Source organism: Callorhinus ursinus, unplaced genomic scaffold (genome assembly GCF_003265705.2).
Source record: "Callorhinus ursinus isolate GAN/ISIS: 27379988/994484 unplaced genomic scaffold, GSC_fseal_2.0 scaffold8, whole genome shotgun sequence".
Taxonomy (NCBI): domain Eukaryota; kingdom Metazoa; phylum Chordata; class Mammalia; order Carnivora; family Otariidae; genus Callorhinus; species Callorhinus ursinus.
In genome coordinates, this window is record NW_027397070.1 from 3,110,426 (window position 1) to 3,137,376 (window position 26,951).

The following is a 26,951-nucleotide window of genomic DNA, read 5'->3' on the forward strand; positions in this document are numbered from 1 at the left end:
CATTAACAAAGTACAGAGATGTTCAAAACACATGTGATCAGGCTCACCATCCAGAATCTGGGGCCAAGGCACAATGGCCATTTCTCCCATGCTCCAATCTTACAGATGCTGGATGGTGAAAAGGCTAGATCTGTCATCAGATGATCTATGTCTAAGCTCCGCCTTTACTTTGTGAATAATTCTGAGTAAAATTCTGTGTCCCTGAGAATTGTTATCTTCATCATTTTTTTAAGATTTATTTATTTATTTTAGAGAAAGAGTGAGCATGAGTGGGAGAGGGAGAGAATCTCAAGCAGACTCTATACTGAGGGTGGAGCTCGACACGGGGCTCAATCTCAGGACCCTAAGATCACCTCCTGAGCAGACACCAAGAGTCGGACGCTTCAACGACTGAACCACCCAGGTGCCCCTCATTATCTTCATCTTTAAAATAGGATAGCATCACCCACTTCACAAGACTGTCGTGTTGAAGGAGGAAGGTTAGAAAATCAGCTCCCTGGGTCAGCCTGCTCCCACATGGGGTGTCCTGGTCCTTGAAAGGCAGACAAGCATACATATGCACATTACAGTGCATTCTTCAAAGCTTTCCTCAAATGGTATCTCCCCACCTTGTGAGGCAGGTAGGGAGGTACTGTCTCTCCTTGACAGGTAAAGAGAACAAGGCTCAGAGAAGGGACCTACCTTGATGACTCTGCTGGACTTGGCCAGGAAAGAGAGGAGTTTTCCTCCTGTAATCCTGTCCTGTGTCCACTATGCCCCTCTCGCCATGTGGAACTGCCTGCCAGCTTAAGGAGGAAAATAACGACAGAGCCAATTTATGTCTGCCCCAGTGTAGATAATAGTGTTGTGACCCAAGGGAGATGAGGAAATGTGTAGCCATAAAAAGGCAAGAGCAAGAAAAGACACAAAGAGCAGAGCTGGGATAAGACACAGGCTCCCTCACTCACTCACTGCAGCACTGTCCCAGACATCAAGGGGAACACGATCAACATAATCCTTCCCCTCATGGAGCTTACTTACATTCTAGTGGGCAAGGACAATCAACAAGGAAACTGACCAAGGCAACAGTTGAAAAGAAATCAATTTAGACAGGTCCTGGGGGTTCAGCGAGTAAGTAAAGGGATAAAGAACAGTAGTCACTATCATTCACCACCAACCATCAGACAAGGAAATCAAATAATGTGGAGTCAAAGCTCTTCAAACCCTCTAAGAGGATGTTTATCTGGTTCTGATGAATATTTCTGTTGTGGCTACATATTGTTCTCTGTATCATCAGAGGTGACAAAGAAACTCTACCCAGGCACAGTACCTGTCCTCCTTCTTTCAACACACATTTACTAATTACTATGCCCTGGGATCTGTGCAAGAGATGGAGATTACAGGCAAATTAAATATATTCAAGGTAAAAGGAGTCGAGTCAAGAAGAGAGACAAGGAACCCAGGCAGCCAGCGCACTACATGAGGAATGTCATGCCACAGAAGAGGCAGGTACTTCAATCCTTCAGAGGCTGGTGATCAGGAGATACTTACCTCTGTTAAGCCTACCCTCGAAATGTAATTAAAAAATTTAATTAGGTCTGCCTGCACAGATTACCCAGGGAGATCCACTGCCATGGAAAGCCATAGAAGCTGTTGGCTCTGAATGAATGACCTAGAGCATATGCCTCGGCTTCCACCTGTGATCTGCACAAGGGCTCTGGTCCGGACTGCTGCAGCTGGGAGACACACACCGTGACCTGAGGTGAGCGTGGAGAATGCCACAGGGACACATTTCTGCACAGACCCTACACACTCGCCGAAGAGCAAGAGGAAACTCTGGGTACAAGCATGTGAAAATTGGGAGGATCTGGCAATGCTAAGCCTGCACGCCCAACTGTTACCATCTCTACAATCCATCCCCAAATTTATCAGTCCCCCCACTCCCATTTTTTTTGTCCAAACTAAGACTTAATAATGTCAACTGACCATCTAAAATGCCCTTATTTCTTCTTATATCTGGCCTGTTCACTAATTTATTCCTGTCTGGTTACTAACTATAAAGAATCAGGTGTAGATACTAAATTTATTAGCATGCTTGAGAAAGCTGTAAAAATGTATAAGGAAGGAAGAGTTTTTTTTTTTTTTTTTTAAGGTACTGTTCAAAGGGAGAGTGAAACAGAGATGGAGAAATTGTCACACGAATTTTGGGGAATTAAACCAAGGGCATCAAAAATAAAAACAAGCCAAAAACTTTTTATCACATAACATCTTGGAAGTTTTAGTAACACTGTATTCTCACACACACACACCTCGACCCCTGCCAAGCCAACTACTCTGAGAAAGTGCCAGTAAGCAGGCTCTGGAGGCACAACTACAAATAAGGTGAGATGTGGAGGGTGGGGACTTGATCAGTCTCATATACAGTCAACTGGAATAGCCTTCTGGAGGCCACTCCAGTTAAACTTATCAAAGTTCTGGAAATACACACAACAGTAATTCTACTCTTAAGAACTTATCCTAAGAAAATGGAACACGAGGGCAAAGATGCATATTCATCTAGTCTTTTGGTATTTTTTAAAAAGATTTTATTTATTTGAGAGACAGAGAGAGCACAAGCAGGGTAAGTGGCAGAAGGAGAGGGAGAAGCAGACTCCCCACTGAGCACGGAGCCCGACGTGGGGCTCAATCCCAGGACCCTGGGATCATGATCTGAGCCAAAGGCAGATGCTCAATCAACGGAGCCACCCAGGCACCCCCTCTTTTGGTAGTCTTAAAACATCAGCCTAATAGTTTTCTTTCCTTGATGTCCTATTTAATCTCTTTATATAACCTTCAAGAATCAGTGTTCCACAGAAACATGAAGGCTGAAATGTCACCTATTCATGTTTTCATCCTTCCAACTAGGCATTTCAATGACTATCTACTATGTTCCACGTCTGTGCTAGAACTCAAGATAATCGCTGCACATGGAGCTATGGCAGGGTGGGCATGGTCAGGAGATGATGCTGGAAGCAGCTCTGGACCTCCATGTGGCTCTCAATGACCACTGCTCTCTTAAGGACACTGGTTCGTATGGAGTGCTTAAACACAAGATGTGCATTTTTTTTTAAAGAACTTTTATACCTAACCTCTCATAGCCCATGTAGAATTCTTAGGTTTCTGTGTTCATCTCAAAAATACCTGGAGAGCAATAATTCCATGATGCCAAAGAATCATTCCCAGGACAATCACCATCTGTTTTATTCCCTACATGAAATACCTAACTAGAAATCGTTATATAATTGGTCTGTTAATTCTGTATGTGGGTCCTGTGTGTGTTCTCCTATAACACAGAAATCTATCTCCCTTTGGTTCTGGATGGTTCTATCAATGTGATGGCTAATGGAATAGTTTCTCATTGGGTAAGCTCAACCCAATCTAGCAAAAGCTGGGACACCCTGAAGAGAAACAGGGCAGGGTTGGGAATCAGGAACTTTTACTAGCTAAATTAAGACTAGATAAATAATATATGTTAAAAAACAAAACAAAACAAAAAAACCCCAAAACACTCCAATGCCTTAGTTTGAAGTTAGATGGTGTTGGTTGATGGCTGCAGCACTCCTTGTTACTTCGGAAATGACTATGCTGATTTCCTCTATTCTAATTCTACTTCTAATTTATCTTATAGTTCTCAATGGTATGTAACTATAAAGACAGCTCACTGTACTTACTGAGATAGAAGAAGTGCAAATGATTAAATGCAAATGCTAAAGTCATGTCAATACAGTGCAGAAAACTAAATTTTGGGTTTTTTTTTTTCCTATGCAATTAACTTAGAAACCACATGGAAATTAGCCAAGAAAGAAAGCTCAGAAATAAACAAGCTTGATTACAGAATCCAAGCCCCATAGATACCTACTCTATTACAAAATTAGAGTGCTCTAAATTCTTAACAAGGGTTGAAGGGAAAAAAAATCCAAAAAGATTCTGGTTTGAGATGCATCCACTGAGCTGATATTTCTGTTCTATGTCACATCATTAACTACTGAAGGATTTATTTAAAAAAACAAAAACCAGAAACCCCTCCGTAACCAGATTTCAACAAGGAAAGGCACAGGAAGAAAACAGAAGCTATACCCAACAGACAACTTGAGAGTAGTTGTTGAAGATCAAGGAACTCATTTCACGGTAAAAGAGGAGACAAGCCAAGGGTTTAGGAGTCAGGGCTCGTCCAATAAACCTTACTAATTCCAAGCATCTGGCCTAGAATGCCAGTGAGGAGGCCACCCATCACCAGATGTGGGCTCTATTCTATTAGACAGAGTGCAGGCAGAGCCAGTGACCAATGTATGATGTGGCTTTCTTACGGTTAGATTAAGAGGTGGAAATTTCTTCTCCCCTTTTTAAAACATGACATTAAGAGTGCCCACCACCGTACACAGGCTATGTCAGTGTTGCATGTAACATGTAGTCCATGGGTTGTGGAATGGCTAGACTGATTGTGAGAGGACTCGAATTGAAATGGACATCACTGAGAATTGTGGATTTATACTGGATGTTGCTTTTTAAGCAGCCCCTTGACTGCTTTTCAGTGTAGTGGCTATGACTTTGGGATGCTTCCTGTTGGAGAAAGAGTAAGCGAATGTGTGGTTTTATGTACAAGAAACTGATTGCATTAGAAGAGAGAATCTTTGGTACTGTGTGTAGGAAATGAGTTATGGGCCAGGCATAGAAGGGATGTACTGGATAGGTCACAACTCAGGATTCCTAGCTTCTCACTTTATACTTCTGAGGGGAGTGAGCCAATCTCTGGCTTTTATGAACTACATGGGTACACATCTCCAGTCCAAGCTGGGTAGAACAGGGGAGGGCCCCTGACCAGATCGTGAAAGGAAACTGAGCTAATGCCCCAAACAGCAGTGGGAGATGAAGCTTTAAGTGTCAGTCATGACGTAGAGAAAGGCTGAGAGAAGACAGATCACAGAGAAGCCCAAGTTACAGAGAAAATGGATCTGTAGATTGAGGAAAGGACAGTGCAGATGTATCTATCTATCTATCTATCTATCTATCTATCTATCTATCTATCTATCCATCTATAGAAAGAGGGAGGAAGGGAGGAAGGGAGGGAGGGAGGGAGGAAAGGAAGCATCCAGAGGTGCCCGGGCTCACCTGTTTCCAGCTCCTATGCAGGGTTATGAAAAACTCCTATTTTCCCTACGTGAAATGAGTTGTCGTAACTTGTTAACAAAAAAAACAGAAAGCAATGAACACTGGCAAATAATTAAAATCTGCAAGTATGTATCTTGCTTTCTTTATTCAGATCTTAGGCCTAACACCTGCCCAAATCTCTTCCCACAGGTCACTGGCAGAGCATAGTCAGTTCAATGTCAATGTGTAATTCCTTGTTTTTGAGGGGCGTGGATAGTAAAATGACAGCAAGTTCAGAGTTTTAAATAGAGAACTTTCCTTGCCTGTGCTAGACGCTCAGCTCACCGAGCTTTTAGTGCCCCCGAAGGCAAGACAAATCCAGTCAAAAGACATATTAATGCAAGATGACTTCTGTACTTTATGTAAGGGGAAAATCAACCAATTCAAGGTTATGATTCCCACAAAATCAAACCACACTAAATATGTCATCTAAAAAAAAAAAAAAGAATGCCTAGAAGACAAACTTTGGTAACAGACAAGTAGATCTCTCAGAAGTGCCTTTTCTCCATGACTGCACAGCCTCAAGGGCCTTCCTCCTTGCACAGGACTTCTGGCTGGAGAACTAGCAGACCTCCCCCACCTCACCACATGTCCTCTACATCCACTCCCAGCTCCCAAGTGGCGCCCGAGGCACCTGGTGGCCTCCTCCTAATAGGCTCCTCTTCTGTCCGCCACCGCTTCTCTCCAGGCTGTGTTAGGTTTCCCTGTTTGTACCACGTGTGCACAGCTTTATCGCTGTGCCTAGCACATCAGAGGGAATCGTTAATGCACTTTGGCTTTCTTCCAGCATCTCCCACCATCTTTCAGTCTCCTTCACAAAGTTCTCCACTACTTTTGCTCTTTCCTAAAATGTGGTTATTTATTCCTCTGGGTTCTACCCGATGCGCTCCTCTCCCCGAATTCTACAGTCTCCCTTGGTAACCTCATTTATTCCTAACCTTCAAGTACCACCTATAGGCTGAAGACATACCATGTCTACATCTGACCAGATATCTGCAGTGAATCTCCACCTGGATGAGCCACAGGCACCTCGAACTCAACAAGCCCCAAACTGACTGGATCATCTTCCCCTAAACAGTTTCAGTCCTACGTTCCTATCTTGGTAAAGGGCACCACCATCCACCTACATCAGAGATGCAAACTTCTTCCTTAACTACCCCCACCTCCTTATTCCCTCTGATCTATCCCCTCTTCCCTCCCCAAATTCTAATTCTAGGTTCTAAATCTCTTCTACATCTGCCCACTTCTCTTCCTCTCTGTCCTGGCCCTAAGGCAGGCTGCCATCACCTCTGTCTGGATAGCAATCTCTAAACTGATCAACCGGCACCCAGGACTGCCCCCCTCCAATCCACTTCCTACAGTGGAGCTAGCCAGAGCTCCTTTCCTGAAATGCATAGGGCAGATGACCTATTAGGACCTCTCAGTCCAAGCCCACCCTTTTGTATTCTGCTCTGTGATGCTGGAGCTAGAAGTCTGCAAACCACATGTCCCAGACTCCCTTGCAACTGGCTTCTTGTTAAATTCTGCCAATGGGAGTCACCAGCAGGAGACTGGAAGGCAGAGGTGGGGAGAAGGAACTCTCTTCCTGTTTTCCAGCTCCTTCCGCACTCTGCAGCAGCAGATAGCTCTAGTTCCCCCCATGCTTTTAGCATTCTGGGTACTGGCCACAAACCCCTCTTGATGACTGGAGCACCAGCTGTAAGGCAATCCATCCCAGAGGCCCAAGCACCTCCTTAGCAGTTCTATGGTGGTCTCCACTCTGAGCTTCTGGGTTTAGTTAACCACACTCATTGTCTTTTGTTCTCCCCAGCCCTAGGGACGGCAGCTGCTTCCTGAAGTCACTAATCTCTAGGTTACCTCTGCTTCCACTACTCACTCAGTCTCTAAAACCCTGGGTGTCTAATTTGAAATATGAGCATTGTGTCTATTTTCTGACTGGACCCTGACTGAGACAGAACTTGCTTCCCAGGAGATAAACCCTAAAAATGGTATTCTGGGATTGGGTTGTTTACCCCTCGGACCCTGGACGACGATGACCTCATGCCTCCCTCTGGTACATTCTGTGGTACATAGTAACAACTGTGATTTTTATAGAACATCTGACATCACCTCAATGGCTCACCACTGCCATCAGGAGAGGGGGTTTGATGAGGGTCTCAGGGTTCTAGAGCCACTATTTCTCTCTCCAGGTTCCCTTCTGACCACTATTTCCTCCCTCCCTTATGCTCCAAGCCCCACCCCTTCTGACCGCCTTTCCATTTGAGAACCACTGTGCCTCTTTCACTCTCTTCAGGAGGCTTGTGCTTCAGTTTTGTATATCGTGTCCCTAATCTTCTCTGTTCCCCTAGTTAGCTTCTGCTTAGCTTAGAAAGCATTTTCGCTAAAAAGTCTCCCCAGATCTGCATGCACCCAGTATAGCAGTAATGATGCTGCCTAGTAACTTTGAGTACTTACTCTGTTTTCCCCGCAAAACCAAGATTTCTGGGAAGACGAGTACTATGTTTAATTTGTTCACAGTTTTAATCTCACATAGTAGGTGTTCAATAGTAGTTTGTTGAATGAATGCATGAATCCACAAATGAGAAAGTACAGATTAATTCCCACTATGGAGATCTGGAAACACTTCTTTAAGAAGATAGAATTTTGTACTGGGCCATTAGACCCAATTTCTGGCACTGTAGAAATTTTACAGAAAATATTTTCCTGAACTTCCATGTCTCCCTAACAAAATAGATAAAAAGATTTATTTTTCTTTTAGGGACATCCAAATTCTCAGGTAGCTCTTGGAAAATAAGCTTCTTGGGAATAAAACTTCTATCTTTGGGATTTATCCATAAGCCAACCACCTAAATAAAGCTTACTTAGAAATATAGCAACTAAACTCCTTTGGATGTTTATCAGCTCATATTCTCCCCTTTTAGAAGGCCTAGCCTGCTTCCAACATCTGTTCTAAAATAAAATGTATACTGAGATCCCAATAAACTTACTATACTGCTTTCCTTTCAAAAACCTCACACACACCAGATTTTAGAAACTGCTTTAAACCAAGTATGGTTATAAATCTGAACATGACTTTGAGAACACAGTAAGTAGAAAGGAAAGTGCACTGATGAAGGTGAAAATCTTTATATTGATCTCTATATAGGTTTACTATATAAATTAGAGATGTGTTTTCATATTTGGAACCCATTCTCCCACTCCAAATAGAAAAATAGCTAAGTTTTCCTACAGTTTTGTAACTTCATGGGTCACAGTAACATTATCTATATGAATTTTAATTCTCAAAACATATCTTCAATACTTGAAATGTATTTATGATGAAATATGTCAAACACTGGCCAAAAGCTTCTAGGTTAATGTTTTTTAATGTTTCTCGGCCAGTGAGCAGACTTGTTTCTGCTGAGTAAACATAGCAACATTTTGCAGTTCAAAGGTTTCAGTCCTTAGAAGTTTGGTTAATCATTTACTTTTTTTTCCTTGATCTCTTGGTAACAACAATATACTTAGCACAAGTCAATGATGGCACAGATTTCTCCTTATTTATTTTCAGGTGATTATATTAGGACTACCCTGGCATGCGGTTAAAATAGCATATCAACACAAAAGAAGAAATCATTCACTAAAGTGGTTTAGCTTTTCAGGGTGGAAAAGTAACGATAAAAAATGGGAACAATATTCTATCTCTTGACTTTGACAATGGATCAAATGCCTGGCCCTGCCCCTTTCTCTCCCCACCTTCCTGACTCACACCAAATTCCTTGGTACACATGAAACTGTCAGCCTTTTAAATGGGCTTGCTCTACCTGAATCTCTCAGCAGTGTTTCCCTGGTCACATCCCAAGAAATCCATTTAAAACAAGAGTCCCCAAATCCCTTCTCTTGTGAGTTTCAGTTAAGTCTTAACTGTCTCCTTTTTGGCATCACATGGGGCTTCCTTGCTTCTTTCTTTTCAAAAAAGGGAAGAAAGGGGATGGGGAGAGAAAGGAAGCAGAGACAGCCCCGGGGCACACAAAGACACCTGAATGAATGGGGACATGCCCTTTCTGAGAACAGACAGCTAAAGACATCAAAGTACAAAGTAAAAAGGTTTAGGCCATGATTAAGTGGTAGTGCTCTGAAGCCAGCTTGCCTGTGCTTGAGTCACAGTTCCAACGACTGTTTCTCTTTGACCTTATCACATGATTTGCCTCTTTGTGCCTGCCTTGGTCTCCTCATCTGTAAAATAATATAATTATATATAAATAATATAATAATATATATGTATACTTTATATATTATATATGTGTAAAATATAAAAATTTATTTTATATAAAAATAATAAAATATTGACATTAACACCTGCCTCATAATTAATGCCACCTGCCTCATGATTAACACCTCCTGCCTCATAATTAACACCTGTCATGAGGATGAAATGAGATAATTTCGGCAAAATGTTTACAACAGCACCCACAGTGGGCATTCAACAAGTGTTACCTATAATAATTTCCACTGTGTCCCAAAAAGGCCAGCCTGTTCACACAAATTAAAGAAAATTGAAAAAAAATCAATAAGGAATCAGAGCTATGAGAGAAGAAAAATGGCAAGAAGATGGGCATGAAGGAGAGAAGCACTTTAGGTCTGATGAGAAAGGACACTGAACACGGATGTGCAGCCAAACCAGGGGTAAGAAGAAATTAGGCCAAGATGGAAACAAATCTAAGGGGAAAGGAAGCAGGGACTTCAAAAGAGCTTAGTGACACAGTCATAGTCTTCAGACCTGAAAGGGCTCTCGTGTTCTGCTTGGCCCGAGTTTTCCGCCAGCGTGCCCCGGTCCCCCCACGGAAGCCTCTCTGAGGATGCACAGGGAGAAGCCTCATCATTACTTCCCACCTGCCAATCAATAGCTCACAGCTCCACTTTTATCTGCTCTATTTGCTCCTAATGTAAAATATAATTTCTTCGACTAAAAGGTTCTATTTCTAAAGAAAAAGCGGAAAAAAATAAAAGCACAGGAGGTCACGGATCTAGTCCAACATGCTCAATGAAGAGATTAGGAAACAGGCCCAGGGAGCAGAAGTGACTTTATCTAAACTCACACAGCATCTCCGGGGCAGAAGCAGAAAGGAGCAACTTCCCGACTCACAGGCCAGAATCCTAACCCCTCTTGTCCGTCTGCACGGTTCTCACCCCCTCCCCCATAACAACACTCGCCTCTCCAGGTGCTCACCAACTGCAGCCAGTATACCTCTTAGTACTTCCCAAATGCACACCTGACACAGTCCTCCACACCTTTACTCTCCCTTGTTCCCTCTGCCATCTACTCACCTCAAATTCCAGATCAAATAGCAATCTTTCACGATTCAGCTCAAACCCCCTCTCTATGGACACTTTCTTCCTCCCTTCTATGCCCAATTCTTCCTTCCCCATCCAATTAAACTAACCCTTAATCCTACTGAATATTTTGCAGCTTCTATCAGAGTATCCACAAGATATTATGGGATATATTTGTTTTCCTGTGTTCACTGACTAGTCCATAAACTCCTTGAGATCAGTATCAAATCTCATTATGATGCATCTTTGTATCCCCAATCCAGAGTGGAATGTACCATGCCCAAGCACTACACATATATTTTTAAATAGTTATAATTCTTTTAATTGCAAAAGCCAACAAAAAAATGCATAGAGTTGAAAATAAAAGGCTCCTATAAACCCACCCTTGGGAGATAACTACTAATAGCATGTTGTACATTCTAGACTTCTTCCTATGAATATATAATTCACCTAAAGAAAAATATAAATTTCTTCTATAAATTTCCAATTATGTTGAGATGTTGTAAGTACTGCAGCTTCTTTTTTTTGCCTGAAAAAATGTTGAATGTAATGTTATTTCTTTACACAAATGTGTCATATTTGACCACTGTCCTATTAATGGATACTCACACTCTTTCCAACCTTTCAATGGTAAAAAAAAAAAAAAATACAACAGACATCCATTGTGCATCAGTGCAAATACTTACGAAGGAATTGCTAGAAATCGATACATATTTAGAATGTTGATAGGTATATGAAATACCCTGCAATAGTGTTGTACTAATGGTAACTAATCCTCCACCTTGAGTGTATGAGATTACCTTTTCCTGTCCAATAGTGGGTGTTATCAGTTTTAGTAGTCTTTGCCAATCTGATAAGTGAAAAATGGCATGTTATTAAAATGTGCATTTCGAAGGTTATTAATGAGGCTGATCATCTTGTATAAGGTTGTCAAGGAAGTGGGGGAGGCTCTTTTAAGCAAAAATGAATTTCTTTCAATAATGTCAAAATAATATGTTCTTATGCATGAGTTGGAGATGAGAAGTGAGCTCTTAAGTGGTTTTTTTAGTGATTGATCTAAAGATTGCAGGAATATTGGGAATAAAGGGAAAATTGCTTCTTGATAGCTGTAAAAAAATCTCTCAGCTCCTGTTAACCTAAGAAAAACAAAAGCTCTTTCAATCAAGTTGCATGTTAGTGAAGAATAACTACTAGTTGGGTAGAGACTGTGACCTCTTGATAGAACTCTATGAATAGACAAAGCTTGGCTACTCTGGGCCGTCTGGACTCACAAAACTGTGCCAAACAATTTGACTTTAATAAATATCTACCACAGGCACGGCAGATAGTGAGGATGTAAATATTGCTAAGATCCAGGCTGCGACCTCCAAGAGTTGCCTTTCTGTGGTTTGTTTCTGTTTTTTGGTAGAAAACCATTTTGGAGTAGTACTGTGTTACCATACCTAAAAATTCAAAGAATGATCCTTAAAATGATGGTCTTCAATATTCAAGAGATAAGAAGCTCATCTTTGGCCACTTCCAAGAATTGGCAAAAATATTACCACCTATGGGTGAAACCAAAAAAAAGGCTTTCAACCTGTTCTACATGTTCCTTGTTCTTACACTGTGAACATGCACCCCTTTAAGTTACATATTATATGAAAGGCAGCTTGGTTATCTTCATAGTTAATAATTCCTAAAATCATACAACCAGAATGTCCCTTATATATGAATCCTTACTCATCTCATATGGGTGGTAAATTATTTTAAGACAGGGACCTTAAGTCTCCTTGCATTCTACCCAGGCCATTCATCAACGAAGTCCTTGGTGGGAAGAATCTAATCCTCAAAGGCAGGTGTAGAGAGACAGACATTCAAATAGTCTGTTGTTACAAGAGAGAAAAAGAGCCTCTGCCTCTGGATTCACATCCTTCCCTGATAGTTACCAAATCAAAGACCATAAACTGCCAGGGCCTAACCCATCTAGATGTTTAAAAAAAATTATAAGTATATTCTACAAAACTTTAAAGAAATTATATCAGGCTTATATGGTGATGTCCCCTGAGACTAATAAGCAGGAAAACATTTGTAACTTGTACCTAAAACAGGCTAACATATTAGCGTGTTTGTCCTAACACCTAAGTCACTGTTACCTACACAGATCCAGTCATAGAACAGGATTCTCTCTGCTAGGAGTTGGGCTGTGTTTATGATTGCTGTAGCTGTAGCAGCTGTACCAGAGGCTTCAGATTCCTCCAGTGTACTGTTTTTGTCTCCCCTCTCAGCTTCGGGCTCTCTTAGGTACTGCTCCTAAGAGACTGTCTGTGTCTTACAAGTCTTTTAGCTATAATCTGCTCTTATTAACTGGAGTCCTGTTGGGTAGTGGTAGGACATGGAGAAAGAAGGCATTCTGTCTAACCTAAAGATGTCAGCTCTGGGGCACCTGGGTGGTACAGTTGGTTGAGGGTCTTACTCTTCATTTTGGCTTGCATCATGATCTCATGATCCTGAGATAGAGCCCTACGTTGGGGCTCCAAGCTCAGCATGGAGTCTGCTTGAGATTCTCTCCCCCTTTCTGTGCCCCTCCTACTTGTGCTCTCTCCCTCTAATAAATAAATAAACCTTGAACAAAATTTTTTTTAACATGTCACCTTCTTTGAGCACTCTACCCATGAGTCCTATCTAATCCCTTTGGATTCCTGTAACATTTTATTCTTACCCACTAAATACCATATCTTATACATCCCATTAGTTTCTTTTTTAGCTCACTTGTGAGCTCCTTCAAGGCAGCATTCATGTTTTAGTCTTTTTTATATCCCAGATGATAGCACAGACACTCAATACTGTTGGTTATGATGAAAAAGTTCTTTTCTTTCAATAAACTAAGGATTCCATGCCATTCTCTTCTTGCCTGCATGGTTTCTGATGAGCAAGCCACTGTAGTTATTTCACTTGTTCCTCTATAGGTAAGGTGTTCTTTTTCTCTTCTGACTTCCCTCATGATTTTCTTCTTTGGTTTTCTGCAGTATGAATAAGTTATGCCTAACTGTATCTGGGGGGTGGGGAGGAGTACTGTGGTAAAATGGTAAATATATATTTCATCTTTGTCCTGGTTCCTAGCACAGAACTCCAAAAACCCTTGGAATTTCCTGAGTGATAGGAGTATCTTGTAATTCGTAACAAGCCCCTTTCAACAATACCTGAACTTATGGTGACTCCTGTGGACCCCTAGAGAGGTTCAGGATTTGGGTTGGTTGCCAGAAAGACCAAGGCATGATCAGAAGGTTGGAACTTTCAGCACTCCGCCCCCTTAGGGGTGAGGGATGAGAAAGGTTAGAGACCGAGTTGAATCATCAATGGCCAATGATTTAGCCAATCATAACTATGTAATGAAACCACCATAAAAACTCCTAAACCATGGATTCAGAAAACCTCCAGTTTGGTGAGCAGGTGGAGGTGCTAGGAGGGTGGCACTCATGGAAAGGGCATGGAAGCTTTGTGGTAGGTGCCCTGATCCATCCACACACTCTGCCCTGTGCATCTCTTTAATTTTGCAGATCCTGAGTTGTATCCTTTATAATAAACTGGTAATTATAAGTACTTTCTTTCCTGAGTTCTGTGAATTGTTCCAGAAAATTATACAACTGAGGGGGGATGGGTCATAGGACCCTCCAAATATGTAGTTGGCTGGGCAGAAGTGTGGGTGGCCTGAGTACCCTATTTGTGGCTGCCACTGAAGTGGGGACAGTTTTGTGGGACTGAGCCCTTAATCTGTGGGGTCTAAGCTAATACCAGGAACTGGTGTCAGAATTGAATTTAATTACTGGATACCCAGTTGGTATCAGAGAACTAGAGAACTGGTGCAGGGTTGGGTGGGGGGGATCACATATTTGGTGCCAGGGGAAAAAACCCTCAGGTATTTATCTCTAAGCCTCCTAGACCTGTGGTTCGGTGTCTGTCACTAGTTTTGCAAAGTTTTCAACCATTATTACTTCAAATATTTCTTTTCTTTTCTCTCTTCTCTTTCTGACATTCCAACTGCACATATGCTACAACTTTGTATATTGTCCCACAGACTTCGGATGTTCTATTTTTTTCTCTTTGCATTTCAGTTTGGAAAGTTTCTATTGATCGATCTTCAACTTCACTGATTCCTTCTTTGGCAGTATCAAGTCTATTTGAGTCCATCAAAGGCATCCTTCATTTCTCTTGCTATGTTTTTGATTTCTAGCATTTTCTTTTGATTCTTAAGAGTTCCAATCTGTCTGTTAACATTGCCCATCTGTTCTTGCAGGTCTTACACTTTTTCCACTAGAGCCCTTAACATAGTTCTTTTAAATTCCTTTTCTGATAATTTTAACATCTCTGTTATATCAAAGTCTGGTTTTGCTTGTTACTTTGTTTCTACAGACTGTGCTTTTTCTTGCCTTTTGGCATACCTGGTAATTTTTTGTTCAATGCAGGACATGCTATATCACTTGACAGGAAATGAGGGAAGTAGGCCTTTAGAATAATGATTTATGTTCTTTTTCCACCATAGTGACTATAACATAGGCAGAAGGTAGTATTATCTTTCACAATAAGGCATCTCCTTGAACTTTTTCATCACTAGTCCCTATTTGAAGATGCACCTTCTGCTAGGTCTTGGGTCTAAAACATACATGTAGAGTCACTTAGCTATTTTCCCAGGCTACCACCTGCAACAGTATCATTAAAGCCACTATGAAGGGTGGGCTCACACCACCAGTCAAGGTTACAGAGAGCAGTGAACGACTCACATTACAAACTAGTTGCTTTTCTTGTAACCCAAAATATGGATACTTGGTGAGGATATTCTCTAAAACTATATCCTGTAAGCAGATGAAACTGGGCCCATACTTTTAGGCCACTATGATATAATTTAGTCCAGTGAACTGAGATGCAGAAAAATTTAACTCCTTCACTGTTAATCATCACAGACTATTTTGGGAGAAGATAATCAGCTCCATATTTCCAACATAAATACTTAAAATTTTTTAAAGTTAATTTATGATAAGGAAATCTCTACAGTTGAGTTCTTCCAGTTTTCTAAGTCCTGTTAAAGAAACAACAGTTCCCCTGTCTTCCCAAAGCAGTCAAAGTTAAGTAACAAGTAAATCAGCACTGAAATGTTCATATCATAGATTCTTCAGTGTAAGGCCAATCAAAAATGTGAAGATGATCTTCTATTTCATTGACTTTTGGCAAAAGATTCATAAACTGACAAAAGAAGTGAGAAGAGCAAGATCAGAGAAAAGTTCTGGCCAGCTTCTTTCAAAGTCCCCTCTCAAGATGGTGGGGAAGGAAAGACCAGTTGTTAGCTCTAAAAATGAAGGAAAACACTGATATAATCCCACTGTAGCTCAAAGGAATAGATATGCCCATAATCACAAAGAAGAGGGGAACACTCTTCCTTTAAAATATCTTCTTTCCTAGCCTTCAGTATCCTAAATCCTGTTAAGTCATCTGTCTGTTCTGTTACCACTATTAACATTAACATAACATTATGATGGAATATAACAAATCCCCAAGGGAAAGATTTCAGCTCTAATTTTATTAGGAGAAATAAGCCTTAATTACGGATGTCTACGAGTCTCTTTTCAAAGAATTTTCCAGAACCTTCAGTAAGTCAAATAAGACCTAAGATACAAATCTAGCTACCAGGCAGAAAAAAGATTAATCTGTTGTTCTTTTATTAAGTTGAGCAATACACTACATATCACAGGAGATGACTCCATTGCCAAGAAATCATAAGAATGTGGCTCAGTATCATCCACCAGACATGAGACCTTTAAGTACTTTTTGGACCAGGTCAAGACACACCCTACTACACTCACACAGCAACCATTTACCACGCCAACACTTTCCCTCTTCAACCTCATGCTGGGTGACTTTTGTTACTGGCCAAGGCCAGGTCAGGGTCACAAAGTTAAACAAGATGAAACATCACAAGAATTAAGAGCAACACAATGGCAGCAGGAAGTGATGTTAGCCATGGAAAGCGCTATTCACCAAGCATGAAACTAGCTCAAGAAACTCTTCCAGTGTAAGAAATTTAAGTAATCAATTCATCAAACACTTACTGAGACACACATAATATATAAAGCACTGCGCTATGCTCTTGGGTAAGGGACTTGGGGAAAGAATACAAAGATAACTCAAGTGTGGTGCCTACCTCCAAGGAGCATACCATCTCAGAAGACAGTAACAGGGACAAGCCAGCAGTAACAAGGACAAATGGGAATAATAGAGCAAACTGAAGAGGGAGATTGGTAATGAGCTAAAGAACAACACAGCTGATCTTCAAATTCCAACTTGAAATGCAGTGATAGGCCAAATGAAGTGGGCCATGTAATCTGCTGAAACTAAAATACAGTGAACAAGATTTTCTCAGGTTACACACACTAATTACCTCATCTCACTATCTACCACTCGCAATACTCGGTAAAGTAACTACTTTGACAACTCTTCCACTGTGGGCCCAGCTCAATGGAATTCAAGGGGAAAAAGGCATCCAGTCAACTTGCTCTGGACAATCAGCAACACCTGCTAAATGTTCCATATTAGAATTATAGACATGAGGAGAGGGAAGGCAATACTAGATAGGACTGCATACTGGACTTTTGTGGCTGACTACCTAAAATAAATTTCAGGGGTAAATCTTACTGGATTAAGAATCATAGAAAAACAGCACCTAAAGCCTATGTACTTCTCAGCTCTTGAAAAAATCGCTTATTGTTTAAGCAATTTGACTTGGGGTTTTTGTTACCTCCAGCTGACAGTCCCATTTGAAACAGTTTGGTCAACTAGAGTTGTTAGCTCTTTGAGTTCATGTTTCTTTCCTTCCAGGTATTCCTGGCAGCACCTAGTACAAGGCAGGCACTAAAATATCTGAGAAGAAGAAAGAAAAATCAGGGATCAGCTAGCACTCCTTGGACTCTGCCCTCAGCTGTTGGGGGTACAGAAAGGGGCACAGATATCTGTAAGCAATGAATTGTGGGTGCAGTAATAAACTCACAGCAGGAACCTACAAGCACAATAACCATCATCATCCAAGAGTGTGGATTCTGCCATTCAGGTGGAAACAACTGGGTCCAAGATCCCCAGTGAAATAGGACTAAGGCACTGAAACTGTAGTCTTCGCTTCTCTCATTTACCACACATAGTGCTGGTATTAGTTAGGGAAGACAACTCACTGCTCAAATAGACCAAAAAATGCATCACTGGCTCAAACACCTCAGAACTTGGGGAAAGGATGAGGTATTCATCTTCCTCACGCCGAAACATGGATTGAGGCTGATGGGCTCAACCATCTTCATTATGGTCATACTGTGGGCTAGAACTCAGTCATATGGCTATACCTAAGTGCAAGGGAGGCTGGAAGATGTATTCTTTGTATTTTCTTTTCTTTTTTTTTTTTAAGATTTTATTTATTTATTTGACAGAGAGAGACACAACGAGAGAGGGAACACAAGCAGAGGGGAGTGGGAGAGGGAGGACACATGCAGAGGGCTTACTAATGACCAATGAAAACACAAAATGACTGTATTCAGTCAGGCAGGGAGCCCGATGTGGGACTCGATCCCAGGACCCCAGGATCATGACCCGAGCCGAAGGCAGACACCCAATGACGGAGCCACCCAGGTGGCCCGGGAAGATGTATTCTTGCTGTGGGCTCAGGAAGAAGAAATCATGGATTCTGGTGGGTAGCCAACAGCCTCTGCCACTGTATTTTGTGGCTTTTCCTTCCTCCTCTAAGCTTTCCCTTGATATACATATCAAGGGAATATATATAAAAATATATATTATATATAATATATAATATATATAAGTAGTATTAAATATGTGTTTGTATATTTATTATATATATATTATATATATATATAAATATATTTTTTTAACAGTAAACTTTTGATCCCATCTATATAATAAATGCCCGGGACCTTCACACAAAGATGACTGACCCTTCATTTCTGAAGGAAAGGGAATAACCTCGTATTAAGGCCCAGAGGATGCAGCTCCTGAAGAAGCTCTGCTTAGCTTCCTCCAAGACAGTCACCTCCAGACAAAGGAGATAAGTTCTCCTATGTCCACACTTCCATTAGGGCCCTTGTAAGGTTCACCCAAGTAGTGCGCTCATACTGGGTTCATGTTCAAGCTGACAAATGCTAGTACAGCATTATGAATTCCCACATAAAGGTTGTAAAATGCTAAGTATTTCCTTGAGACCCTTACTGATTCCATTTTCCGGCTAAGAACCATCATGTCATACTCTGCACTTTCATTACCAGCACCTGAAACTGGCTTCCTTTGGAGATCAATCCTTCCCAAAGAAAGCATTTCACTTTGACGGCATTTTAGACATTAAGCAATGCATAGAAACTACACTCTGCTGGAATGTGGACACTGTGCCCTTGGTTAACACACTCCCAGGTTAGTACAGCACACCTGCCTCCCAGAAGACCTGACTAAAAACCACACCTCGTCAAAGTGACAAACCAGCATGTTATAGACCTTCCATAGTTCACTTCAAATGTTAAATCAATGACATGCAAATGACCTACCACATACACGAACACCAGATTATACGCTCTTCTGGAAAGGTATATGTGATTTACCTTGCTGTCCTCCACAATGCCTTGTATATATAATCATTCCGTAAACATTTGCTGAATGAATACAGTCATTTTGTGTTTTCATTGGTCATTAGTAAGCCCTCTGCCTGTATCCACCTAAGGACACCCAGCTGTCTGAATCATTCCATACACACCCTTGCTAACAGGTGTGGGTGAATGCAATCTGGCTGTGACAGCGACAATGCTGGCGATGATTATGATAGCACAATCAGCCACAGTGTGCTATTTCATGCCTGTGGGTCCCCAAAATTATTTACAAGTAAGTAGCACAAAACCCTTGGTCCTCATATGGGTCCCTCATCCTTGGCACTCCTCCTACCTCCCATCCCTGTTCTAATCTCCTTCACAGCTCATATCCCCATCTGTCATGTTTAGCTTATTTGTGTGCCCATCTCCTCCACTGGAAGCTCTGTGAGGGCATGTCGTCTAGCACCCCAAACACTGCCTGCTACATTAGAAGTGCTCAGTAGACATCTGTGGAGGGAATGGATGAAATAAAGAAGATACTTGGATTCTTTCCTCTAAATTGGAAGATTTTAGCTGCAAAATAAATTATCCTTGCAATGCTTCAGAATACTCACTTTCTTTTTAAATAGAACATCTCAAAAAGAGGTCTCACTGACAAGCCACATTTTATGTCACAAAGCAGGGTTTCCAGAAGATCAAGTAGTGGTCATTCCATCTTAAGTCCCCAAATAAAGGAATCTTCAGGATTGGACTCACTTTTGGCAGCCATTCACCAGACAAGAACCACTTCAGTCTTGCCCATGGAGCCAGCACTGTAGCACCCAAGGTGAGAAGCCACACAGGGGGATGAGAAATTCCTTCTGTTTCAGAAACAAATTTGCCTGAGCGCCACATGAAAGAAATGATCATACCCTAGACCCAGCTCTACCTGTGGGAAATAGCCACAATTCATTTAAAAAGAAAAAAAATGGTTCAAGTTAAAATTCTCAACTTTCTGATAAATTACTTTAGGTTGTTAAGAAATCACTGATTGTTATATAGGAGTTCCTCCAAAAATTAAAAATACAACTACCATATGATCCAGCAATTCCACTTCTGGGTATTTATCTGAAGAAAATGGAAACACTAATCCATAAAGATATCTGCAGCTTCCCCATGTTTACAATAGCCAAAATTATTTACAATAGCCCAAAATATGGAAACAACCGAAGTGTCCATCAATGGATCATATATACAATGGTATACTATTAAGCCATAAAAAGAAAGAAATCTTGCCATTTGTGACAATGTGAATGGACCTTGAGGGCATTATGCTAAGTGAAACAAGTAGACAGAGAAAGACAAATACCATATGATCTCACTCATATGTGGAATCTAAAAAAACAAACAAACAAAAAAACCAAGCTCATAGATAAAGAGAGCAGACTAGTGCTTGCTTGGGGTGGGGTTGGGATAAAATGATTGAAGGGGGTCAAAGGGTAAAACTTCCGGTTATAAAATAAATAAGTCACGGGGCTGTAATGCATAGCATGTACAGTACTATACTGCACATTTGTTATATGTCAATTATTCCTCCATAATAATGAAATAATATAACATATACTTTTGAAATAGAGTATCTCAAAAAGAGATCTCAGAAGCCACTTTTATACTATATAATAATTATACAGTATATGACTATAGATGTTAATACATATGTAATTAATATAATAAAGAAGTCTTTAAAATTCTATTGAAAGGTGTTAATACAAGTAAATGGAAAGCCAAAAGAAATCACTGAATTGTTATTAATTTGCTAAGCTACTGCTTGATGGAACTTTAAAATCCGTGTTTTATTTAATTTTTGGCATATGGAGAATAGTCTCTAAATGGCAATAATGATCCTACTCATTCATTCTTCTGTTGACTCTCAAACAGTAAATAATACTCCCAAAGTAATGGTAAAAGATACTCCCAGCCTTGAGAATGTGTAAAAAAAGATACTTTACACATCAAAAGTTTTTATACATACAGAAAATTTTACACATCAGAAGTTTTTAGAATAGTAGACATTAGGATTTAGCAACTCATGGAAGAATGGCAAAGTTTTTAAATCCCAAAAAGAAGAGCTGCTCTAACGCTTTCCACCATACTTTTGGACCTTTCCCTGAAGACTTTCTGCAAATGTACTCTGGCCAAGAGGTTTGCTTCAAGGTTTTTTGGTTTATTTTTAGTAAGTACTACCCCAGTCAGCGCATGAGCCAGCCAGTATGTATTATGCATTAAAGCCAGTACTGGGCATGGAAAATTCTGAGACTAAGAACTTCCATGGCAAGCTACCGGATTCAGCAGCAACATAGTAAGGATGGACTGAATGATAGCTAAGATCGTTTCCAGTTAAATTTTTTTGACTTCAGAGTAACTTCACACAACTATAAAATTTTACAACACATCAAGTTAAGGCAGGCAGCAATGAAAAAATAAAATTTCAAAGTTGTTCAATAAGTAGAGAATTCTTGATCCCTGGGTTTTAATATTTGAAGTTCTAAAACTGAAATATACATCTTCAGATCTTATTTGATTTCCTAGAGATGTTTTTCTCTTAATCTCAACTGCAGACCACCTGGGTTCTTTGCTTTTCCATTTTCCTACTTGTCTCTCAAGGTAAAAGACAGAAGAATCGTACAAATTACACAAAACTATATAATCAATGATCAAAACACATTTCTTTCCCAGATCTAAGCCCCCAAATGTCAGGTTCCACAGTATCATGTAGCATAATCAAATGCAGAGAAAAGCTCTCCTCCCTTGGTGAAGCAGAAACCCAACAAGCCCACTCCCACCAACTGAGGAACAGAGCATGGCCACAGTGTCATTTACTCTTTGAGAACTCACTCCGACTTGGCTCTGACCCATAGCCAAGAAGTGCCCATTTTCCAGTCTCACTGGTTTGTTACTGGGCTCCAAAGCACCCGTATGTAGCCTCTTTAGGCAAAATGACCCCTCCCCCACACACACCCTTGCATTTAGAACCAAAGAAAAATGCCAGAAATGACACCACACACACACACACCCTTGCATTTAGAACCAAAGAAAAATGCTGGAAACTTGTACATGACACAGTCCTAAATTCAGCAACAGTGAGTGCTACTGTTTGAGCCACAAATCATGCAATGCCATTCTTTATCTTTTCTAGAAAGAGTGGCACTCTTCAAAGAGAAATGCTATTCCGACAGGCTATTCCTAATCTCCACATCAGCCTAACTGCAGATGGGTATTAATTCTAAAACACCTGAAAGGTACAAAACACAACCTCCCAGCAGTGGCTCACTGAGATCTGGCAAAGCTGAGAGGAGGTCTTCAGAGTCTCTGAGATATTCTGAAATAGCCTCATATCCTTTCGGGAATCATCTGTATAACTGATTCCACCTCCAAATGTATTCCTGGAATTGTGAGTTCTCACCATTTTTATGATTTTTATCTGAGGCAATTGTCACAAACAGTTGTTAAGTCATGGCTCACTTCGTGATGGATACCCTCGCTTAGACTTCTAAGAGATTTACGGACTACTCCAAAATTGCCTGTTAGTAGATACAGAGGAAGAACAAAAATAATCTGGCCCTCATTTTCACTTCAATAAAACTTTTTCTCTAGTAAACCTGTTCAGGCAATTAAAATCAATTCCAATTTCTACTTCCCAAGCCTTTACATTCTTTGCCCTTAAGAGAAAGAAGGCAATTAAATGGACAAAACCTGAATTTTAAATCAGAATTCAAATTGCCTGGGGCTACTTCATACCTAAGTAAATAAATGAGACAAAAACTAATAAATAGGTCATACAGACATGAAACATGTTTTATAAGGCATTCACCTACCTTTAACCCCGACTTTTAGTTAGGACTGCACTTTACGGATAACTCCACACGCAAAGCACCTTTCCTCCTAGTACTTCAGGGCCTTTATGAACAGAATTTTCTAAACAGGAAACCAAGGCACACAGAGGCGGGGTCATTTTCCTCTGTGACACCAGTTCCCCAAGTTCCTGGCATTCCCCAGCTCTAAGTTCGAGGCTTGCATCACTATTCACTGCATGCTTTCCGCATGGAGATCAGGCTGTTTAGTGAACTTAATATGAACCAAAAGAAAAAAAATTTTCTTTTCCAATTTGGTCAGTGACAAATACAAAAGAAAAGAAAATTTTCACCTGACCAATTGTAATGCCATCCCCATGGAAGATTACCTTTGCACCTCATACTGACTTCCATGTATTCTAAAACTATCTTCCACCAAGTCAAGATGACTTGCTAGAAAAGCCCAGGCATCTGACTTTCCAAGTACATAAATCTAAATGCAACAGGTCACCTAAGGCAGGTATTTAAATCAGTTCACTGCGACATATTTAATGTTGAGAAAAATAACAAACAAGGCTCCAGTGAGAAATGAATTTGTTCATAAACACAAAAACTTTTTTAGTATTTAATATCTACTCTGACAAAGAAATTTGTATTTTCCTAGGAGCTCTGAAACCCTTGCCATATTCTTTGCCTCATTCCCACACTGAACCACAAAGTAATTATGAAGCACCTGAATGGTGATGTGGGTTCTGATCCAAGCTTCCTATCTGATGACACTTTTCCAGATGGTACCTGAGGCTGTCAGGTGCCTCTTACGTGTGTAAATACTCAAGTTCATTATGTAAGGCTGCTAACTTCAGAAAGCCAAGGCCAGCTGAAAGGTTTGAAACGTTTGAAAGCACAAGTCCTTTTCTTATGATGGAAATTCTTCCCTGTGCCTGGGAAATGAGTTAATGATCTTCATTACCAAAGAGAAGCTACATTTATTGGCATTGGTAAACAAAAGACGAATTACCAAGTTCAGCTCAACAGTGAAACAAAATAAGGATTTCCCTGAGGACCGAAAACCATGAAATCCAGTGGTTTTAAGTAGCCATCTTTTAGATATTTGTATACTACTCAGTGAGGGGAAAATGAGAGCCCCAGGCTTAAGGCACTGTTATTCCGCTTTGGGAACTGCAGGATGCTTTCTTGCAGGATTTGGTTCAACTGACTACAAGATGAAAAAAAGCATTTCTATGCTACATGGTCAAGCAGTCATTTGGATCTTGGGTTCAAAACTAAGTGAGAAATACATGAGCTACTGAATTCCACATGCCATGCAGGCTCTTCTCCGGATGGCTGAAATCTTCAAAAGTTAACGCTCCAATGAGTTACTGCTGCGTCTTGAATTTCCCTACTGAGACCAGAAAAACAACATATTCAGTGCATTGTTTTTCATTATACCATGGAGCTATAGCAACCACTCATCCTGCCTCTACATCTGCTGTTCCTTTTCAGAGGGCCATTCCATTTGAGGAAAAGAACTGCTAATTTTACTTGGTGGCCCCTAAAATGTACATGTCTAGCATAGCAGGCAGTGTTTACAGCTTCTAAGCTTTAATCAATCATCAATTTTTGGATATCAGTGATTCTACTTTATGGGGGAAAATACTACACAAACATCTAGATTCAAATTCTGGTTTTCCTACTTACTAGCTGTGAGACTTGGAGCAGACCACTCACACATAAAAACAAAACTGAAAAAAAAAGGAAGCTAATTTATAGGGTCACTAGTGATTCAGTTCTCAAGTGTTCTGATCTTAGGACCCCTTTATATTCTTAAAATTATTGAAGACTCCAGGGGCACCTGGGTAGCTCAGTCGGTTGGGCAGCTGACTCTTGACTTCAGCTCAGGTCGTGATTTCAGGGTCATGGGATGGAGCCCTGTGGGGGGCTCCATGCTCAGCTCAGAGTCTGCTGGTCCCTCTCGCAGCCACCGCCCCCCGAGCCTCCGGCTCATGTGTGCGCTCTGCGAGAGTGTGCATGCTCTCTCTCTCTCTTTCTCTCCTTCTCTCAAATGAATAAATGGATAAAATCTTAAAAAAAATTATTGAAGACTCCAAAGAGCTCATCTTAAAAAATTCTAGAAAACAAAATACACACACACACACACACACACACACACACACACACACTCCCATGTGGGAACATGTGGTCTCTAGAAAATTGTACTATACACATGTGAGAAAATGAGAGTTAAAGAGGTAAATGATATCTTAGTACTATTATAAAAATTGTTTTGGCTTCACAGACCCCTTAATAGGGTCTCAGAAACTCCCAGCAGCCTCAGATCATACTTTGAGAATCGCTAGCCTAGAATATCTTAACATATAGAAAGCAGGGAAGTGGTCAAAGAAGTTGAATCATATTAAAAAAAAAATTCAGGAGCCAACACAGAAGGGCTCCCACTGGCCAAAGATGAGACAATTTTACTATCAGTAAGAATAAATGCAATGAATTGAAACACTAATATTTTTGAATTCATGAATTCTTAGGGAATCACATACTTCTCCTTTCTCCCTCACCCCCAATCTCTGTGTCTGTGTCTGTCTCTGCCTCTCTCAATGGTTACCTTTAGAGAATATTACTCATTAGCTGGCTAATGGAGCCAACTGCACCCCGGGATAACCAAAGAGCTGACTAGCAGGAGTTTGTCTTTATAGAAGCATTCTAGGAGATCAATGAAGAAATGACTGAAATGAAATAAGACTTTGAAACCCAAAATGAACTGGTGGATTTACGCAGAAACAATCACTGTTGACTGTGAACATATCAACATATCTCACACACACACACCACACAGAACTTATATTAATTTAAGTGCCTCCTGATGGGAATACACAACACACTCATTATAGTATTCTTGACGAAATATGGAAACAGAGGGGCACCTGGGTGGCTTAGTCATTTAAGCGTCTGCCTTCTGCTCAGGTCATGATCCCAGGGTCCTAGGATTGAGCCCTGCATTGGGCTCCCTGCTCAGAGGGAAACCTGCTTCTCCCTCTCCCTATGCTGCTTCCCCCTGCTTGTGTTTCCTCTCTCGCTGTCTCTCTCTCTGTCAAATAAATAAATAAAATCTTAAAAAAAATATGGAAGAATTTGATCCAGCCTCTAGATGTATCTATCAGTTCACAAGAAATATGGTCTCTAGAGGATTATGTTAAACAGAGGAACATTTAACATTTAACTCCATGGGATGTAATCAGCAAAATCCAGGCTATGGTAAACTTTGCAGAATAAATTGTCTGGTTTGGCAAAAAATAAATTACGAGGAAAGACCGTGGAAGGTAAGCCTATAGATTAAAAGAGACTGAAGAGGCATGTCAACCAACTGCAACGTATGGCCCTTATTTGAATCCTGATACAAACAAACTGAAAAGAAAAATAACAAAGAAAACAGATAAATTTGAATAGTGACAGGGTGCCTGGGTGGCTCAGTTGTTAAGCGTCTGCCCTCAACTCAGGTCATGTTCCCAAGGTCCTGGGATCGAGCCCCACATCAGGCTCCCTGCTTGGCGGGAAGCCTGCTTCTCCCTCTCCCACTCCCCCTGCTTGTGTTCCCTCTGTCACTGTGTCTCTGTCAAATAAATAAATAAAATCTTAAAAAAAGAAAATCTGAACACTGACTAGATATTAAATATTCAATTATATCAGAGAAGTTCTTAAAGTATAATGATATTACAGTACTAAAAGAAAAAAAAAGAGTATTTACTTTCAGAGAGGTATACAGAAATACTTGCTATGAAATAACAGAATGTCAGGGATTTGCTTCAAAATAATCCAGGGTCGGGGACTGGAGGTGGGGGGTCTAGGTGAAGCAAGACCACAAATTGATCATTATTGATGCTAGGAGGAATGCATACAGGGTCCATTATAATATTCTTTCTACATCTGTGTATGTTTTACATTTTCCTTACTAAAATAATAAAACAAAAGTAGCCAAAAAAATGTTTTCTTCTCCAGCAATTCCATTGAGATGCCCCCAGGCAGGACCTGG

The 26,951-nt window shown here is 40.6% G+C and overlaps 1 protein-coding gene across 5 annotated transcripts in view; it reads right to left on the reverse strand.

Moving 5' to 3' along the window:
• The window catches only part of STXBP6 (syntaxin binding protein 6), a 240,307-nt gene that overhangs the window by 179,664 nt on the left and 33,692 nt on the right, over nucleotides 1-26,951 (reverse strand). Inside the window, exons 1-2 of one of the 5 annotated variants that reach the window (XM_073895003.1) lie at nucleotides 19,095-19,208; nucleotides 17,246-17,367 (exon numbers count right to left, since the gene is read on the reverse strand). The exons of 3 other annotated variants lie outside the window; for them this stretch is intronic. In XM_073895003.1, the coding sequence (XP_073751104.1) occupies nucleotides 17,246-17,264 (19 nt within the window). In that variant the 5' untranslated portion in view covers nucleotides 17,265-17,367; nucleotides 19,095-19,208. Of the gene's footprint in view, nucleotides 1-17,245; nucleotides 17,368-19,094; nucleotides 19,209-22,933; nucleotides 23,028-26,951 lie in introns of those variants that run through there. One more of the 5 variants, XM_073895006.1, reaches the window with a different exon arrangement.